The 21485-nt window shown below is 36.5% G+C and overlaps 1 protein-coding gene across 2 annotated transcripts in view; it reads left to right on the plus strand.

Annotated features, from left to right (window-relative positions):
- Nucleotides 1-21485, plus strand: part of LOC149579412 (tyrosine aminotransferase-like) — a 99632-nt gene that overhangs the window by 65624 nt on the left and 12523 nt on the right. For both annotated transcript variants that reach the window (XM_089832571.1, XM_089832575.1), the window contains exon 5: nucleotides 14958-15017. In XM_089832571.1, the coding sequence (XP_089688697.1) occupies nucleotides 14958-15017 (60 nt within the window). The remainder of the gene's footprint in view (nucleotides 1-14957; nucleotides 15018-21485) is intronic.

The raw sequence follows: 21485 nt of genomic DNA on the forward strand, positions 1-21485 counted from the left end.
TAAAAATTCAGAGATGTTAGAGATGTCCTGCGGACACCCACCCCCACAGATAGGGCTTTCCGCGGGTGGGTCCGTGGGCATCTTTTTGCGGATGAGGCCTGTGGTGGAGCCTTTTCCTGTGGAGTAAACTTCCCTCTTGGTTTTATGTTCTCCACGAGTAACTTCCTGTGGGCTATCTCATGCTTCCACAGGCTCTCTTTCCCTTACGTCTTGCTTTCTTGTTTTCCACAAACCCTGCTTTTCTCTCCCACAGATATTTTAGCATCTAATTTGTTCTCCCGTGGACTCCACTTCTCCTGCGGGTGGTTTTGCCATCTGTAGCTTATTGGTTTCCTTTTGCGACTTCACTTTTGCAACCACAATAGAGTCTTGTCCTTCCGCGACTTAGTCTTTTAAGCCCCTCCTCCATGGGTTGAGACAATTAGTTTGTTGAAAGGGTCGCCTATGGTGCTAATAGCGAATGTAACAAGTCTTGCGAGTGAATTACAGAGAGAGATCCTTAGAGAGTTTCATTTCCACTGCAGTTAAGACTTCATTTCGCGGATAAGAGATCACGTTGATTGTGCCGTCGTGGAGAACAGGGAGTCCAGGTAGAAATTGTATTTGTATCGCGTGAAGAAGATTTTGATAAGCTATGCGGGTTTTGATTGGAAAAATGGAGTCATTGTTGTAGCACGGATCTAACTAGAGGAGATAATATCAGTGGCAGATTAGAGACAGCGGACGAGTGAGGGAAGTAGCCTGAAAAAAAAAACGACGACATATTGAAACAGTTCGGAATGAGTAGCACTTGATGCCAAAGGGAAGGGAAAACATCAATGGTTGCCAGAATGAGTGTGAGATCAGAAGAAAATCACAAAAATCATGTGTTCCATGCAGTTTTGTGTGAGTTTTAGAGTATTGATTTGGTCTTGGTGGTGGGGGTGCTGCCCCTTGACCCCGCTAGGGGAGTTGCCCCCTAGACCCCCAGTCAGTGCGGTTATCACTCGTGGGAAGTGTGACTAGTTGATGAGACCTGGAGCTGCTGCAGACATGGAGTGGTTGCGTACCAGAGGTGGAGAGAGCACTAGAGCAAGCCTTTTGAGAGGGATGTTACGCTTTGTGGCACTTGGAGTAGGTGTTGGATGTGAAGTTGTCTTGGGGGATGCATAGAGAGCTCGTGAGAAGTTGATCATCCAGTTGAAGGCAATTCAACGACATTTGGCTCAGGGTACCCAGGAGTTGGAAGTAGAGAAAGCAGCACCGGTGGCTATCAAGGTTTGCTTGACTCAGGAGACAGTATTGTGTTAGCAGAGGCTACAGATGCAACGTGGGTTGGAGACCAGTTTGGCGCAGGCATGGGATGAATGTGAAAGTGGTGTGGCAGAAGCAGATCTATCTTGTTGTAGTTAGTTAGTTAATGTATTTCGTTGTTAATTTGTTTCAGATTTTTTGTAATTGTCGTCTGGAGACGACTTTTTCTTTTGGGGGGGATGATGTCGTCTGTAAATATTGTGTAGCTGATAGGGTGTTGTCGTCGGTAAAGATTTTGTAGTTGACGGGTAGATTAAGATTAGTGTAGCTGATGGACCCCTTCGGGAAGGTTCGGCGAGAAGTATTTATACCCCGTCTGGGATCATTGTAAATCATCTTATCATTTGTATGTAATCTCTTGGCATATGCGAATAATAAACGGAGTACTGCTGTTGCTATTCTTGTTCATTATCTGTGTGCATTAATCAATTAATCTATTTGGTAAACAAGGATTACCCCTACTTGGTAATGAAAAGTTGATGAACCTTTTTTTGAGCAATTTGACCTTATGCTCAAAGAAAGCGACATGTGTCGTCTTGGTTTGAAAAGATCGACCAAGCCACAGGGGAGTAGAACCCTTGCAAATTTTCCGAACATCCTCATCAACCTAGCTTTGCCCACTAGGTTCTAGGTTTTCAAGATTTGTTTATGACTTAGGAAAGGAGTGCTCTTCTTTCGGAAATGGTTAGCCCCCACACATTTGTAGGCTATCTCTTTGTATGGGAAAATGGAGGTCAACAATTGAAGGTGCCTCTTCGAAATTATTTTAACCAGGGTAATACAAAAGACTTTGAATTGGTCTTTGGTAGGACTAGGCTGCATAGTTACAAACTTGTATGGAGGAAGAGATCATTTTTCTCGCAGCCAATAAATGGGTTCACTTAAAAGTGCCTTCCTTTTCTTGTAAATTTTGTACATATGCCCCTTTTTGTTGTGTTTCCTTTGGTTTGTGTTGAATGCTTTGCTGCCTTTCAATCCTCCTTCCCCACTTTGACTCTATGGCCCAATGGATAAGGTTTTAAGGCATTTTTTCTTTCAAAGCCTAGGTTCTCTTTGTCCTTGTAGTCCTCGTCTCCATTTAGATCTAATGTTAGCTATGTTTTACACCCCTCCATTTCGAAACTTCCCATTTTTGTGAATCCCCAAGTCACTTGGTCGGTTCACTTTCCATAATGGCAACTTGCGATGTTGCCCTATAGGTAATTGTGATAAACCCACAAATTGCGACTATACTTTTAAGGTTCCCATGTCCGTGTGACCCGATGACCTTGTCTCCTAGGTCCATGTTCTCATAAGTTGGCAACCCCCAACCAAAGCTTTGAAACATTGACAAGTAAGCACTTTCCATCGATGAGTTTTTCAAGATACGACCATTATGACATTACCCTGCGTTAAATGAGGTGATCCAAATGCAATCTTTCAAATGAAGCATATTTCTTGAAAATGACGAAATTAATTCTATTGATGAGGTGGCAAAGGTACAAAAACTTAAGTTCCCATGTGCCAACCTTATTAATGAGCTAATTGGGTCTATTATAAATTTAGTTTTTGACCACCTTACACTCTAAAGGTCATCTTGCAAACCTCGCCAACTCTAATTTTCTCTCGTGTCGAGATGGGAATTCCTCTGCCAGAAGGGTTTAATAATGAAAAACCTGAACTTGTACTTTAGCCAGATCTTACAAAGACAAAAATGGATGAGCAATTTGACATTCTCTCTAGCATGTTCACTACTGCTTGGGACTTGAGGACTAGTGTCGTCCGTTACGAGAGTGATATTTATGAGATGGAGTGGGAAAGGGAGTATGCAGAATTCAGCTTCATCCTGGCCGAGGTGGAAGAGGAAAGAGCTCTGGACTTCATGATGGACCTCCTCAATTTGCTCCATGTGAATACAGAAGGCGGCGAAGAGGTTGGAGATGAAGAGGACGTTAAATGGACCCAGAAGAAATCTAGTCATTACGTTTCTTGATAATGGAAGTCTAATAGTTTCTTTGTAACTGTCAGTAGTGTTATATAAGGGAAATTTTTGCAAATGTAAGGGGTGGAAGAAAGAAAAAAGATATTAGAAAGAAGGCATAATTTTGGACTTTTATTTGTTATGTAAAAAACTATTTTCTTTTCTACTTTTCATATGAATACATACCAAAATTTTGTGCTGCCATTCTTTGGGCCTTTGTTTCTATGTTTTCTGTGAACTACTTTAAGATAATGTTCAATGTTGGTTACGTTATCTTTGAATAATGATTATGGGTGCTACAAGGTTATTTACCCTTGTTCGTACTAAGAGATGCCTTTTATAAATAAACTTTGTTTTGTTTGTATTAATCACTTACTTTGCTGGTAGTGTAGTTTATTTAGTTTACATACATGATCATATGCCTTCTTTTTCTGGTTAAAAGCACATAAATTCTCTATTTGTTGTATATCTTACACAAGAGAGCTATATCGCTAAAATTCAGAGATGGGTTTGGTGTAATTGGGCCTCCCATCTGTCTGTTGTGAGTGTTCTATTATATATTCTTTGGGTTTATGGAGTCATTTGTGTATTTGAAATTAGAGTAACAAAACATTCATCAACAAATCCTTACAAAAGAGATGAGCGACAAAGAATGAAACACTTTATTTTTTTCCTTGTAAGAATTACAGAAATGGAAAAATGATAGGAAAATAGACCATAATGCTTACCACTGATCAAGCTACAGGAGAAATTTATTGGAAAGATGCATGAAATACAATGTTTGAGCTCAAAATTCCTCCAGAAAGCTCCAAAAAATCCTTACACGAGTTTTCATGGTAGTTAGGGTTTTCCAAGATATGGTAGACCAATTTTTTTCAAAAACATCAAATGCAAATTGTACAATGAGAACTTGCGTTGGTCGAATTAGGCCAAGTGTTATACCCTAGAAATTTCATGATGAAGCTTTGTTTTTGGTGGGATTGTTTTTATTTTTCTAAGCCCCAGCTAATATCCACATGGGTATGCAACCTTGGTTTAATGGCTTATCTTATTTAGTGCCTTAGTCAAATACTTTTTAATATAAGGTTAAGGTAGGGTAATGGTAAATTTGGTAATTCATATTAATGAACCTTGTTTGTTAATATTTATTGAATTAGCATTACGTTATTTTTAATTTGTAATTTAAATAATAATTATGTGTTCCTTCAAACATGTAATTATTATGTGACAAGACATAAAAAAAGCTAATCTTTGCATGGGATGTGATTGTGGAACAAATGAATTCAGAGTAATGTTATGAACTCTAAGTTCATTATGCTCATTTAATATGCAACAAATTGGGAATATTGGCATCATTAGTCAACGTTGGAGGGATAAGATGTAATAACCCTAGCTGGTTATAACTTCAAAATACATCAATTATTCAGATGTTTGACAATTCGTCAAACACTTGGCAAATGAACTCGAAACTCAAGCAAATGAACTGGAGATGGATAGATGCACATAATTATAAATAATACCAATATGAGAATTGATTCTCCACTCTTTCAATAATTTGATACATTCACAAATTGACTGGAAATTCATATTAGAATATTGGCAAACAATTAATGAGCAACTCCCCACTTTATAAAATGCCTTAGTACAATTTCATTTATTGGACATGACACAATAGTGTTGTAGGTAGACATAATAAATCTGGAAATGAAACATACAATAACTAACCAGCTTCCTCATCAAATCGCAACTTGGAATGTAATGCCAGGATGGATACCAATCTCTTCAAATTCTAATCTTAGCACAGCCAAATGAATAACAACCTCCAAATTCTGCAAATCTGAAACTCATCTAACCAAATGCTGTCTATAGACTTCAATAATCAGCCAATCCCTTCGAATAGAAAATGCAGGTACAACACAAAACTCTCCTTAGCTACAGTTAAACAGTAGGAGAAATGGCCAATTGTATACCTCAGCACAATGGCCAACTTAGAACAAAATCTCAGATTTGAATCTACAATATTTCAGCTGTAGATCCAATGGAACAACTCAGAATTTAGACCCTTATACTTCAGCAGTAGATCCAATGGAACAACTCAGAATTCAGACCCTTATACTTCAGCAAGGGCACAAAAATCAAAACTTAGAAAAGCCACAAAGGCAACAAAAGCAAATAAATATTCAAGCATGCTTTTTTCATGAAATGGGCTTGTATTTATAACCTCCATATGCCGTTTTGTTGCCAAAATGTAACTTCACTCAAGAAGCTTAGCCACACAACATTAATTAGAAGCTTCCATTAGATTCTTTCACTTGACTTGGCATAATTAATTAATAAATGATTCTTTCCAATGATAACTCAACCTTCAACATAAGTGAAATTATAAAGTTAAATTATAACTTTATTATAAGCCATTTAATAATATAAGTGATGACAGTAATATAAGAGGTATAGAATCAGAACCAAAAACAATGGACTGAATTCTATAATAATCATTCAATGCTCTTATTTTTTTAATACAGTTCCAGAAATGAATTGTAAACGTATGCAGGATCCCTGATAGAGTAATATCTCAGAAATTCTAATAACAATTTACTGATAGTCTGAAGAATATTGTCAAATTTGAAATCACCATATAGGTGACAGTAGTGAGCAATTAAATATAATATAGCCCTGATATAATATAACATACAAAATCTAAACATGAACTGATGACTGTAAGTAGAGGAATGTTACTGCTGCTGAAGGTATTGAAGATGCCTTAGGATTGATGTCTTTCTCTCCAAGCAGCAGTGATTATAAATATAATTGCAAAGAGCCATGTCTACGTAGAGACATGACTACATGGCTATGGCCACATAGGGTCATCTCCCTACGTGGACATAATCATATTTCCTTTTGGTAACTGCTGTTTAAGCATTTTGAAGACTATAATATGAAGCCCGAACACATTTAGTATTTAGTATGATTAACGGGTAATATAAAGAGATGCCCAATAATATGGAAAATCATTTATTATTACTTTAATCACTAGTTATATATATATAAATAGATTTCAAATATACATTTGATTTATTATGTGCTTCAATTCGACTGAAGCTACAAATTTAACACTCCTAAGAGGGAGAATTGAATTATCAATATTCACTAGATGTGTGCACTAGCATCGACCTCATTGATGCCTATCAAGAGAATAGGTAATCTGATTTCCGGCACTCTAGGGCAGCAACTTAATGTAGTCTATTAGATAACAAGAAACCACAATGTCATGATCTCTATCATGACAAGTATCATGATCTTTGGCACTTCGGGACAACAACTTAATGAAGTTTGATCATGATACGTTCGTTATCATGATTTCTGATGCTTCAGGACAACAACTTAATGAAGTTTGTCATGACAACAGGTCAAGCTATTGTAAGATCGTCATCTTACAATAGCTACCTTTCAAATACATATATCAATGAAAGATCATCACCTTTCATGACATATTACACATATATCAGATAATAACTCTTTTAAAAAATTTCAAATGAGTGTACACATATATTACAACAAATATAACTGAGATTCATTCTTAGAAGTTACAATCACATTTGAATCATCCCAAGTTTACCTTTGAAATGCTCCAATTTAGGCTTAGAGAGAGGTTTAGTGAATATATCGGTAGTTCGCTCATCAGTGCTTATGTATTCTAGCTTGAGAACATCTATGTCCACCTATCTCTGACATAATGATAAGGAATTTCAATATGCTTTGACTGGTTGTGGAAAACTGGATTTGCTAACAACTTAATGCAGCTCTGATTGTTGCAATGCATAACTGTAGGTTTTAAAGGTTTTCCAAATAATCCAACTAGCAACTTTCTTAACCATACTACTTCTCTGGCTCCCATGGAGGCAGCTATATATTCTGCTTCAATGGAACTTAGGGCAAGTGATGATTGCTTTCTACGAAGCCAAGATATCATAGCTGAACCAAGACTGAAACAACATCTTGTAGTGCTTTTACAGTCAATGGAGCTGCTGGCCCAGTCAGAATCTAAGTATCCATAAAGTTGAATCTCAATTTGATCATATTTAAGATCAAGTCCAATTGTACCACACAAGCATTGTAAGATGTGCTTGACTGCCACGAGGTGAATCTTCTTAGGTTCGCACATGAATTGACTTACAATATTGCTTGTGTAACGTATATCAGGACAAGTATTCACCAAGTACATTAGTGATCCGATTATCTGTTAGTAGTAGGTAGGATCAATAGGTTCATATTCAATTCCGTCATTTTTAAGCTCGTGAAGATTTGTTTCCATTGGTGTGGTGAAAGGCTTGCAGTTCATCATTCCAAATTTGGTCAAAATGTCAACAGTGTATTTTCCTTGGTTTAATTACATTCATACACATTCCATTTAATTTTATGTATACACACACATACAAATATGTAAATGCATAGCCCAAATGAAAAGGTTGAAGAGATCATCATGGCTGTTCCCTAAGATCGACGAGAAGGGTCCAATGCATTAATTTAAGTCAAGATCGCAATTCTAATTAGACCAAAGAGAAAGGTAACCATATAGACATTTAAAGCAACTTCCCTCCCAGACTTGATGTCTGGTAAAGCAGTGCTGGTTTCCAGTAGGATGGAATTTTCAACCTTCATGTATGTTTACATACCCTTACGTTGATGATACTCTTCCCTTGCTCGTGGGATGGATCTCCTCTGCATTTGTTGACAAAGAAGTATTAGTTTCCATCATCATTAAAAAAATAATTCATTAACAAAATCAAAATATAAATTAATCATTCATGATGAAATCCATCATAACTTTTTCCTCATATTCTACATATGAAATTCAAATCATCATAATCATATTTTGTGAACCCAAAATAAAAAATCCCATGATTGTCTAACTAATTAGAGTTTACAGTTATCTACCTTTCTGATGTTTGGCATCAAATTAATTCCATTAGACATTGTTTGGCAAGTGCTATTTTTTAATCTTAATACCTTGATGAATTAAGGAATGCCACTGTTATTTCAATTTATCATTTGAATTTTCCAGTTATTTGGTTGTGATGTCATTATAAGGTAGCATAAAATTTTCTCAGATAAACCTCAATAGGAGTGCTGTATTATTCTCCGGAGTTCTCATTACCTTAATTGGAAGTGGTGTAAATGTACTGGTAAACTTGGTAGCAGACTGTAATTTATTTAACTTCCAGAGTACTGTTCTTGATTGTCTTAATTTGTAGGTATCAGCAATCACAATTTGTGTAAGCACTAAATTTAATGTACACATTTTAGATCTGAATTCTGAAGATTATACTTTTCTTTTCTCTGAAGTTCGATGGCAGAGATAGTACTATTTATGATTTTTGATAGTGCTATCTCTTGTGATTCCATCCATAGATAGCCCTATCAAAGGACAGTCATGTCTAATCGGAATAAGGAGACATGACCGTTCAACATGAATGTTTCCAAAAGTCCCAATCCTAATCGGGTGTTAACAATTTAACTAGTATTAACACTGATTTGATTTCATTAGTGTTTGTTTGGATAACATATCATGATCAATCTGTATAAAGCAATACTTAATTGATTTGCAAGGTGATGCATGATTCCAAGAGATAATTGCAGATTTCATGCTTGAAAAATATGCACAGTCAGATCACCGATGGAAAGGCTAGTTAATGGATTATATATATGATTGTGTATGTATGCATGTATATCAGTTCACATGGTGAACTGGTATACATGTGTGCAGACGCAATTATTAGATTCATCCTTTCATATTGATCGACACTATCATATTTTAATACTCCCTCTTAGCTAGGAAGACAAGAAGTTGTGAATAGGCTTAGATATCACCTAACACGTGATATCAAGGAGTATACAAAATATCAAGTCAGCATGATACTTGTATATCCTAGTTATGGTATGTGCATTGACACCGTATCACATGATGTCTACCTTATAATATCATGGTGTGTCCACGAACATTATGTCACATAATGTTCACCATGATTATCTCATTAAGACCAAATTGATCTACAACAGATATCAAGTTAGCATGATATTCGTCATGTTAGTAAACATTGTAAAGTTGTCACCTTACAATGTTGAATACAAGTGTACATTATCAGAAAGATTGTCACCTTTTAGTAATATACACAAGGGAGGCCCATAAAGTCACAGAGTCACACATATAACAAAAGAGTTTACACATTAAAAATCTTTAATTTATATATTAGTAGAAATAGAACAAATTTTTAGATTTAGTTAGAATGAATCACATTTCAACCATACCGAGTTTCTTTCTAAAGTGCTCCACTTTAACTCTGGAGAGAAGCTTAAGAAGAATGTCTACTGTTTGATCATTTGTACAAATATATCCCAGCTGAATTGCTTTCCTTTCAACCATATCCCTCACGTAGTGATAAGGGATCTCTACATGCTTGGATCGATCATGGAAAACAAGATTCACTGAGAGCTTGATGCAACTTTGATTGTTACAGTGGATAGTAGTGGGTCTCAAGAATTTTCCAAATAATCCCACAATCAACTTTCGAAACCATATAGCTTCTCTAGCTCCCATAGTGGATGCATTGTATTTTTCTTTAGTAGAACTTTGTGCTACGGAAGACTACATCCTACTTATCCATGAGATCATGGCTGATCCCAAACTAAAACAACATCTAGACGTTGTCTCTGATCAGCCACACTTCCGGCCCAATCTGAATTTGAGTATCCATGTAAGTCTAGATTAACATTCTTATATTTGAGCCCATATCCAATAGTACCCTATAGGTACCTCAATATGTGTTTAGCAGCAACAAGGTGTATTTTCACGTGGTTTACATGTAAATTGACTCAAAGCATCTACAACATAGCAAATGTCAAGTCTTGTGTTAACTTAAGTACATCAGGAATCCGACAATTTGTCTATGACTCTATAGAGAATAGGATCTACAAATTTCGATTCACCTGCTGCCTCTTTCAACTTATGTAAGTTTGCTTCCACGGGTGTGGACATAGGCTTATAGTTTAGCATTCCAAATCTTTTCAAAACATCAATGACATATTTTCCTTGATTTAGAAGGATACCATAAGGTTTCTGCCAAACTTCCAATCTTAGAAAGTAGTGTAGGATACCCGAATCCTTTATATCAAATTCTGAAGCCAAATCCTTTTTGCATTGAGAAATGAGGCGATCTTCTCCTGTAATCAGCAGGTCATCAACATATAGAATTAATATTAACATGTTACCTTTAATAACTTTAAAGTGGAGATTTGGATTTGCATCATTCTTAGAAAAACCTAGTCCGGTAAGGTAGCTGACAATTCTCTCGTACTAGGCTCTAGGAGTTTGTTTGAGTCCATACAAGGCTTTCTTTAATTTGCATACATGGGATTTTGCATCATGAGTTACAAAACCGTCAGGTTGTTCTAGATAGACTTCCTCTTTGATAGTCTTGTTCAGGAATGCCATCTTTACATTCATCTAGTGTATCTTCCAGCCCTTAGATGCTGTAATGGCTATAATTGCTCTAACAGATGCATATTTGGCAACAAGTGCAAATATCTTTGACCTTTTGAAGGAAACATCTTCCTCAAAGGTAACATCTCTTCTCAACTCTACTTGGCCTTGATTAGGTTAGTATATCCTGTAGCCTTTGGAAGTTTCACTATAACCTACAAAATCCCCTTTACTCCCAGAAGGTTCTAATCTTGTCCTTTTCTCCTTTGGTACATATATGTATATAGGACACTCAAATATCCTAAGATGGCTTATATTAGGTTTTATCCCGGTAGAGGCCTTGTTTGGTGTATTATTATTAAGATGTGAGTGAGGACATCTATTTTGTATATAGACAACTGTTCTTGAAGCTTCTACCCAAGATGTTGGGGATTATATGGTACAATGAACTCCCTCTTAATCCCCGCATTAATACAAAATTCTTTAAAGATTTCTGGAGTGAATTCTTTCCCATTGTCATTTCTCAAGGTTTTAACTTTCTTTCCAGATGAGTTCTCTGTTAGGCCTTGAATTCTTTGAATTTTTTAAGAATCTCTTTTGACTCTTTACATTTCAAGAAGTAGATCTAGGTATTTTTGGAGAAATCATCCACAAACGTTACATAATATAGAGACCCTCCCATAGATGGGGTTGACATAGTTCCACGTTAGTCTGAGTGGACTAATTCCAATACATTTTGAGTTTTTCTTAAACTATTTTGGAAGGATCCTTTAGTGTTCTTCCCCAAAACACACTCCTTACATGTCCCATTATGGATTGTGTTTAGTTTGGGAAGTCCTATCACTAATTTGTCCATAGATGTTATATGCCCTAATCTTTTGTGCCAGATTTCATTGGAGTCATAGGTTTCATGAATGAGTGCTTGTTTTGACTCAGTGCAGAGTTTGTATAGCTATCCATATCTTATACCTATTGTGTTAACCTTTTTAAAAGTAGCATTCTTTGGCTATGCCAAGACTTTTCCATTCATGAGAGTGACCCTATATCCATTATCTTCTAGGGTAGATATAGATACTAGATTTCTTTTAATTCTTGGTACAAATAGTACATCTTGTAGTTGAATAGTGATGCTTGAATCTAATTTGATGTTACAGGTTCCCACTCCTTTTATAGGATGTGCAATGTCATCTCTGGTGGTTACCTCTTCCTCAATTTCTTCAACCATAGTATCTTTTGCTAGAGGATAGGGCCAAGCTCTAGCCAGAGAGCAGAGCAGAGGGAGACATTGAAAGATTTTACCCCTATAACAATAGAGTAGAGCAGATACTAACTGGGCTAGTGCATCAAGAGCGATGCAGACATCCAAATATCGCACCCCACCGCGCTTCTCGACACTACCTTACCCCGCCACCATTATCGTAGGGTAGGCCAACCTGGCCGCCTGAGCTTTTTCTCTTTCTCCTTCTCTCTGGTGCATCGGGTTCATCTCTACCCTGCCTCTTGAGTTGGATACATACTAATGCCATGCTCTTCCTCAATTTTTTCAACCATAGTATCTAGGTGTTCTTGTAATCCGGTGATATGTCTGGATGACCCACTATCAATCACCCAAGTACTAACTTATTTGATAGTGCTGAATAGAATAGGAACTTCTTAGGATCCTCTTTTGTATTTGTTTTTCTAACTTTAGCATAGGATGCTTGTTTCTTAAGTCTGTCAAGGCATTTGGCAGCATAATGTCCATATTCATCACATCTAAAACATTGGATTTGTGAAGCATCTCTCCTTTGCTTGCCCTTCCCATGAACATTTTTCTTCCTTTTTAAGTTCTTCTTCCCTTTCTTTTGATGGTTGGTATTCAGAACATCAAGGTCTTCATTTATAGATTTTTGTTTGATTCCTTTTGGTAACTGCCTAGCTTCTTCTTGTAGACGTTTGGACCTTAGGCGGTCTAACTTTGGGAGTTTTGACCTTGCACTTATGCCTTGTTTGAATGATTCCCATTAGTTGGGTAGTCCACTTAGAGCTATTTGGGATAATTCTTTTCTTTCTATCTCGTACCCAATGTTTGATAGTTGATCCCTTAATTCTAATATTTTCATGAAGAAGGCATTCACAAATTTTCCTTTATTCATACTTATGTGATTCAACTGTGTTTTGAGTGCAAGGGTTCGGCTTGTATTATTTATCTCAAACATGTTCTCTAGAGATTTTAACATGAGGTATGCTATTGGTTACTTTGCCAGTATAGGTACTATGTGGTCTCTCATAGAATCCACTATCAATTTTGTAGCTTTCTTGTTATTTTCAATCCATTGGAATTTTTCTGGCTCATCCCCAGGTTTTGTCTTCTTATCTTTTACATATGAATCTACTTTGTTCTCATCTAATAGCATCATGATTCTTAATTTCTATGCTATGAAGTTGTTGACACCCTCAAGGTGATCCTTAAATCTGATTGGACTTGTCATTCTGAGTGATGGACGTGTGACAATACTTTATCAAAGTAGGTAGTCTGATTTCTCAGGTTTACCTTTAATCTTCCTAACTTGGCTCTGATACGATGTAAATGTACTGGTAAATTTAGTACCAGACTGTAATGTATTCAACTACCATACTCATCTTGATTGTCTGATTTTGCAGGTATCAGTAATTACAATTTGTGTAAGCACTAAATCTAATGTACAGATTTTAAATCTGAATTCTGAAGATTATACTTTTCTTTCCTCCGAAGTTCGATGGCAGAGATAGTACTATTTATGATTTTCGATAGTGCTATCTCTTGTGATTCCATCCACATATATAGCCCTATCAAAGGGCGGACATGTCTAATTGGAATAAGGAGACATGATTGTTCAACACAAATGTTTCCAAAAGCCTCGATCCTAATCATGTGTTAGCAGTTTAAATAATATTAACACTGATATGATTTCATTAGTGTTTGTTTGGATAACATATCATGAATGATCTGTATAAAGCAATTCTTAATCGATTTGCAAGGTGATGCATGATTCCAAGAGATAATCGCAGATTTCATACTTGAAAAATAAACACAGTCAGATCACTGATGGAAAGGATAGTTACATAGATTATATATATGATTGTGTATGCATGCATGTATATCAGTTCACATGGTCAACTGATATACATGCATGCATACACAGTTATCAGATTCATCCTTTCATACTGACTGACACTATCATATTTTAACAAGTGGGTTTTATGCAAGACGCAACAAATTGCCATATCACATTGTCAAGAGTCCTATGAACCAACTGAACCAAGTGCTGGCATTATGGAAAACTTGTTCATCTATCCAAGCATGTTACAGGGCAGCACTGTGTTACTTCCATTTTAAAGGATATTTGGGCATTGCTATTTTCTCTTTAATAATTCCTCCTCTACCATGGTTTGTGGAGTAAACCTTGTTTCCATAGCTTAAGCTATCCTAATTTGACATTTCTAAATGGATTGTAGCAAACTGGTTAAGTTAGACTGGGATAAACCAAGGTTTTAAATAACAGAATGTGGTTCAGTTCAATCTGGAAATGTTTCTAGCTAAAGTGGAGACCACCTTGGTTTGCAAACACTGTTGAAAACATTTGAAAATAGTTGGTAGTGACTATCTTATACATAACCTTAGTCTTCTTACAATAGTAAACTTGAACCTTCATGCTGGAAGAACTTTTCGTTTCCTGTTGTATATTGATGTCTCTATGGAATTCATAATCTAGAAGTTCTCCTGTGAAAGGTATTGATCCAATATGGTGGATTATTCAAGGCAAAAGGGAACTTTTGTTTGGTATCCATTTAATATCACTGATCAGCACCTTAACATTCGCATTCATTATAGCACAAGGAAACATCTATTTTCTTGCACCCACAAGAGGATTGAATTTCCTTTAAGATGAGGTCCAAGGACTACTTCCCAGGTGACCACCAAATCAAAGTTGAGAATGATGAGTTTGAATCCACAGGTCTAGCCCTGCATAAGCATAGAGAAGTTTTTAGTAAAATGTTTTAAGTACTTGCTATGCATTGAGTTTTACATATATTGTCTAGAAAAGTTTTTAATAAAATGTTCTATATACCTTCTATCCATAGAGTTTTACAAATATTGTATGTGCTTGTATGGAGATGTGAACAGATGGATTTTTAGCAGTGCTATAAATATTTTGTCATTGATTTTGTATTGTTAAAAATATTGAGAGCTTGTTTGCCTTGCAGATAAAAGAAGCCATTGAGAAGCTTTTGAATCTTGTGTGTGACCCAGCTACAATTGCACAGGTGATAGTGTATCTAATTGTTTGTTTTCTGGTTGTATCACTTTAAAGTAACATTTTTGTATCATAAATATTCTGTGTTTTAGTCACTGTTGCAATTTATGATCTGTGATTAGTCACCATGCAAGTCTTGTCAATGGTATCATCCATCTACTATCCTCCATCCATCTATCCTTTATATAAATGAGATGACTCACGACTGATATCATGTACATACATCGAAGAATGGATGAATCAACCTCCAACCCCTCTCCCATTGATCGAGAGAGGCCCTTGATCTATGCACCCAATTTGGAAATATAAATCTAACAATAAAACAACTCCTTGGAATTTGAATACAATTTGACAGAACAAAACAAGGTCTATATATTTTGTGGTGTGATCCTTGAATGCAAGTGGATTGTTATAAGACACAATGAGGATAATGTTCTCAAAATGCAAAAAGGGAGGGTACTCAAACTTTAATAAATAACACGATTTAATTGGTCTGATTAATCTTTCTTTCTCACGATAATGGATAACGATTGCTATGTTGTATTATTTCTGCATACTGGGTAATCAAAGGATCAGGAAGATCATAAATTAATTCTGATGCAATATGATTGGGACTGATTGAATAGGAGGATAGAAAGAGATCGGAAAACATTAATTATTCTTCATGGAAGTATCAATATACCATGGAAGAATAAGATGTGGTTACATACATGTATTTGGTATTCAGAAAGAATATATATAATCTTTGAAGAGAATAAATATTTCATTATAAGGATTGTATAATATTCTGCAACTTATTTATTAGTACTGAACCGCAGAATATAATAACTGAATTCTATAAAGGAAAATAATTGCTATATAATTATTATATGTATATAAATATATTATATTTAGTAGTGATGAAGTCAAAATCATATGTCAGTTAAGCTTTATATATTAATAATATGGAAGACAATATTATATACTTAACCGAATCCTTAGTTACATCCTAATACCATTAAGAAGAGAGGCTTGCTTTGTCAACTAGAGTGTTACACCTTGATGTGAGAAACCTTCCAAAACATGGGTAAGGACATATGTCAGAAGACCTTGAGGACATAGCCCAAAATTGGTAATGCATATATGTTCCACAAACCCCTTGAGGACATAGCCCAAAATAGGTAATGCATATGTTCCACAAACTCCTCGAGGAAGTCTACTCGCAAAGGATTTCTTAGCTTCCATTGGCAAGCAAACTCCCATCTCTCTTAAGATTCGTGAGTAGGGAGGGAATTGGGAAATTTGGGAGGAAATTAGTTAATCACAATGGTACTACAAATGAACAAATGGAGTAATGCCATGTTGGAGAAAATTCCCAAGCTAGGGATAAGGACGTATTTAATGAAGCCTTGAGGACATGGCCCCAAAATAGGACATGGTCCCTCCTAAAACTCTGGAGTCTCAAGACGATACTTAATACTTGTGTCTTTGTAGTAGAATACTAGAAATTATAGGTAGTAGAATCAACCTATTCCCCTGCAATCCACAATTGATCCACTCTGAGACACAACTACTATTTATCGCTATCACCTGCATGAGATGAAGTAACTGATTTTATTCCAGGAGAGGGAAACAAATCAACATGAGAGCCGACCTCCAAACTAGATGATACTCGACATGTGTCTAGTAAAGAAGAGGGAGTAGTGTCGTGAATTGTTACACAACTCACAACCAAATCCACCTCTACATTACAATGGCAATCAAAATCTGTCATGCATCATGTCTCAATGGACTAACCTCAGGAGAACATGGTGCAACAAGTGGCTCTCCAATGCACTCATCCACTTTACCAATTCCAACTGTCTCTACTGCATTGGTATCCAAGATAGATGTAGCCACGTTCCCAACATATCCATCACCACAATCCCTAGATGTATGGTCATCATCAACTATTAGTGTAGAAGTTTGTACTGAATTTGCACCTAGTGAGCACTGTACTCTGCTCAACTCCATGATAACCTCATCGAGTTGATACTGTGGCTCCTGAAGAGCCAATTGGTGCTCTCCAATATCTTTGAAGTTGCCTCAAGCTCATGAGTGAGCTCAACTACCTCCTCTTCCTTGGCCAACAAGGCATCATCGCAAGTGCAACCCCACTCGAGAAGGTAGTCTATGGCGACCAATAGCTGCAAATAGGTGTGTTTCATTACTGTGATGGCCTCTTGAAGGGTATGAAACTTTGCAAGGGAAAAATTTCTATCACAGTGCTCATCTGTCAGAGGAATACCTTATCCATAGGTAGCTAAAATCTGATGGGAAACGTCATAATGCTCTACAGCTGTAGCAATCTGACTATCACTCACCCTTAATTGCCCGAGCACAGGGTGTCTCTGAACTCTCTGTCTCTCATTTCAGTTCTCTGGCCCACAAACTGTACCGTGATAGCAAGTTGTATCTGCATCGCTCACCTCATGACACATAACGTCATGTGTGCTATCATCCTCACACACATCAACAACTGAGGTACTGTTGTTGGGTACCTCGACAAATGACTCATCTGAATAAGTAGAAGTTGCTTCTATTTCAATCTCTTCACATGCTTGCACTCCCTAGGCGACTGCAAGTGACTGTGAGTCACTATCCTAGGACCTATCATCAACCAATGACATCTCTGAATCATTTACTAAAGTCTGATAGGACAAATTAGATTCACTACAACATTAGTCATCCTTATAGATAGTACCCAAGTCAGGAGTACCAACATCCTCTTCCTATACACTTTTTGATATCTCGTGCTAGTGTAAACATGACTTACTGCTGTCATAGAAATCAGAAGTAGAAGAAATCACATTTTCCATGCAATCTTTAAAACTAATGCTCTCATCAAGCAAATCACAACTCATAGTGATACCCATAACATTGTCCACGCTTGCCTTGTCATCAATGCCCTCAATAGGCTCAAACATAGGACTACTGTCATAAAAATCAGACCCTATATCTTTAAGAACTCCAATGTTGTCTGTTGATGTAGGGCTGCCATCAATGGCATCTATCATGATACATTGTTACCATGATCATGAGCTCTTGTCTCATGAAAATGTTGAGACTCAATACAACTATCCTCTAACCAATCATGCATAACCTCATGACTCTAGGAAGGACCTCCCTCACCCTGTGTGTAAGATGAACTAGTGGCTACCCATCTAAGTGAAGGCTCAACTGCCATAGCTGCCCTCTCTTTTACTACTTTTTCATGACTGAAATCATTACTACCGCTTTTTATTTTTTCATAAACTAGGAATCCAAAATCTCTGGGTGTTGTAGCAGCCCTAATATCTTTTTATTATAATTTTGACGAGAATCGGTATAGGCCTGTATAACATGCTAAAGCTTGGGCGTAAGACATTGTATGGATTTCAATGACCTTGTCTTAACCATGCTTGTCTTACTCATGATGAGTACACCACCTCTATGCAAAGGCCTCCCTTGTTGGATGGCAGGAAACTGCTCTAATACCACTGTAAGAACAACAACCGGTACTAACTTTGAAAAATACCAAATTGCTTTACTTTTCAGATGTTTGATATTTTATCAAACACTTTGCATGAAACCTCTATCTTCTTGTCCTATATTTTCAGATTGTATTTGCTTGCTTCAAATGGTTCTAAATGGTGTTCAAATTCTTGCAAATTAGCACTACAATGACCTAGTCAAAAACTAACTGCAAATGCAACTTCTTTTGGTCTTTTCAAATGCATATATAAGAAACTGTACATGTAAAATGTGCACCTGCAGCCAACTTTCATTTTCACAAACCCTTAGCATTCAAGCTATATACTTATCATTTTGAGCATTACAACATGAGGCATGAAACTTATAACTTTGTTAAATGAATGCAATGATCACAATGCCAGTATCAAGATGCATCATATAATTATTTTCAGAAGTATATATAAATATATAAAGACTTGGTTGGGCATAAGACATTGTATGGATTTCACTGACCTTTTCTTACCCATGCTTGTCTTACCCATGATGAATACAACACCTCTAATGCAAAGGCCTCCATGCTTGTCTTACCCACGATGAATACAACACCTCTAATGCGAAGGCCTCCCTTGCAGGATGGTTAATACCATTGTAAGAACTGCAATCGGTTCTAACTTTGAAAAACACCAAATTGCTTTACTTTTCAGATGTTTGACATTTTATCAAACACTTTGCATGAAACCTCTATCTTGTTGTCCTATATTTTCAGATTATATTTGCTTGCTTGAAATGGTTCTAATTGGTGTTCAAATTCTTGCAAATTAACACTACAATGACTTAGTCAAAAGCTAGGTGCAAATGCAGCTTCTTTTGGTATTTTCAAATGCATATATAAGAAACTCTACATGTAAAATGTGCACCTACAGCCCAACTGTCATTTTCACAAACACTTAGCATTCAAGCTCTATCCTTATCATTTTGAGCATTGCAACATGAGGCATGAAACTTAAAACTTTGTTAAATGAATGCAATGATCACAATGCCAGTATCAAGATGCAACATGTAATTATTTTCATATATATATATATATATATATATATAAAGTCCTAGATGATGCAAATGGCATTGGCTGCCTTAGATATGATGAATGAGCCGCTCTATGTGAAACGCCATCCTCACAAATAATGATCTTAGCTTCTAGAGGAAGAACACTGCTACAGCAAATCCCTTACAGCTTCTATGTGATCGCTGCCCTTCCTAGACTCCAACATGGCCTTCATAGATATCCAAATCTGTTGTAGAATAATGCTAACGCTACCTTAGCAAATGGGAGCGATTCAGAATGCAAACCCAAACATCCAGCACTAACAAATTTCAGATTTCTTCTTTGATCGACTCTTTCAGAAATATCCTTCAATCTCAACAGCGGAATATGTGCAATTCATTGGCATGACTAAACCAATTCAAAGTGCAAAAATCTGAAAGAATTTACATTTACAATTCTCTCATTCAATTTTGACCATTCCTCTTACAGTGGAAACATGCACTCAAATTATCCAAGATTTAAATGTCCCAACAAAACATTTCTCCATCAAATTCTAGGGAAATCTTCCCCAGATTGTCAATTTCAATGTTAAGAGTGATAAGAACTCTTGCATTTAGATGGGGGAGGGTAACACTCGATTCTTCAATTTGAAGAATATTTTCAAGTGGTTTCAAAAGCTGAGATAGAAAGGACCAAAATTCTACCCACACATTCTTAATTTCCAGCCAATTTGGTGTGCACCTTGCCACAACATTGTCCGTGTTCCCTTTGGACCACCATGGGAAGGAATGAAACAAAGGCTGCCACACATTCCAAAAACCTTTCTTAAGGACTCACTCTTGCATGCCATGGGTTTTGAAAACAACAATGAACAAACCTTTATGCATCATTCTGCAAAAATCAACATATATCCCCAATTTTTCCCTCAAACCTTACTAAGCCTGTTTTGTTCACTTTTTATGGCTTTTATCATATCATCATTAGGTAAGAGAAAGCACCTTCATAGATGAAGAAAGGTTTTTAACCGTTTTCTCCCCCTCTGATGTTTCCAACTTCAAGGTGGCTTCCATCGTGTACTCCATTTTTTGTGGTCCCTAATAATCTTCTTGATTCCAATCCATCGAAGGTCATGATTCCTCCACTAAAATTAGCAGACGGAAGGCACTCAATTCTATCTTCCTCTATCAAAGCATAGATTTATATGATGGTTTATTTGATTCTCCGCAACTAGTCTTCCACCATTCCTCACAATTTTCTGTATTCAATATTCCATCACCTTTGGTGTTATTAATTTCTTCCCCTAGGTTGAAAGGACATTGTCCCCTCAAGTTGGGAAGGATTACACACATCCTGCAATAAATGACAAGAATAATAGAAATCAAACCAAAAAAGAGGAACACAAAAAGCCAAGGGAAACAAAGGATCTCAAAGCACGCCAAAGAGGAAATTGGAGCCACAGAAGTAGTTGTAGGGGTATGGAGAGAGGGTGACGTAACACCTTCTCAGAGCACCATGCTTAAGGCAAAAGTTTTCAATTCTCATTCTACACAATATTTTTTTTTTTTGGTGCATGAAATTATAGTTAAGGAAGTTGCATACCTCTTATTTCTTTATAAAACTTCATTTTCCCTTACTTTAGCGCATGAAAACATGGTTTGAGAAATTTTGTGTTTTCTCCTAGGTTTATGTGAAATTTTACTTTTCCATACTTTTGTGCATGAAATTACATTTCAAGAAACTTCGGATTTCTTCTGTCTCTGATTTTACACTATGTTGTGAATTTCCTCTTTTTAGACTTTGTTAAGTCTGCAATGTTGAAAATAGGAGAAATGTGAATGCCATCTGGCAGCTCCGCCTCATATGCATTTCCTGAGTCATGTTTCTTCAGAATTTTGCAGCGGCCAAATTTCTTCATTTTCAGCTTGTTGTAAGTACCGACTGGAAATCTTTGTTTTCGTAAGTGCA

Source organism: Cupressus sempervirens, chromosome 1 (genome assembly GCF_028749045.1).
Source record: "Cupressus sempervirens isolate cs-2001-9-10 chromosome 1, ASM2874904v1, whole genome shotgun sequence".
Classification (NCBI taxonomy): domain Eukaryota; kingdom Viridiplantae; phylum Streptophyta; class Pinopsida; order Cupressales; family Cupressaceae; genus Cupressus; species Cupressus sempervirens.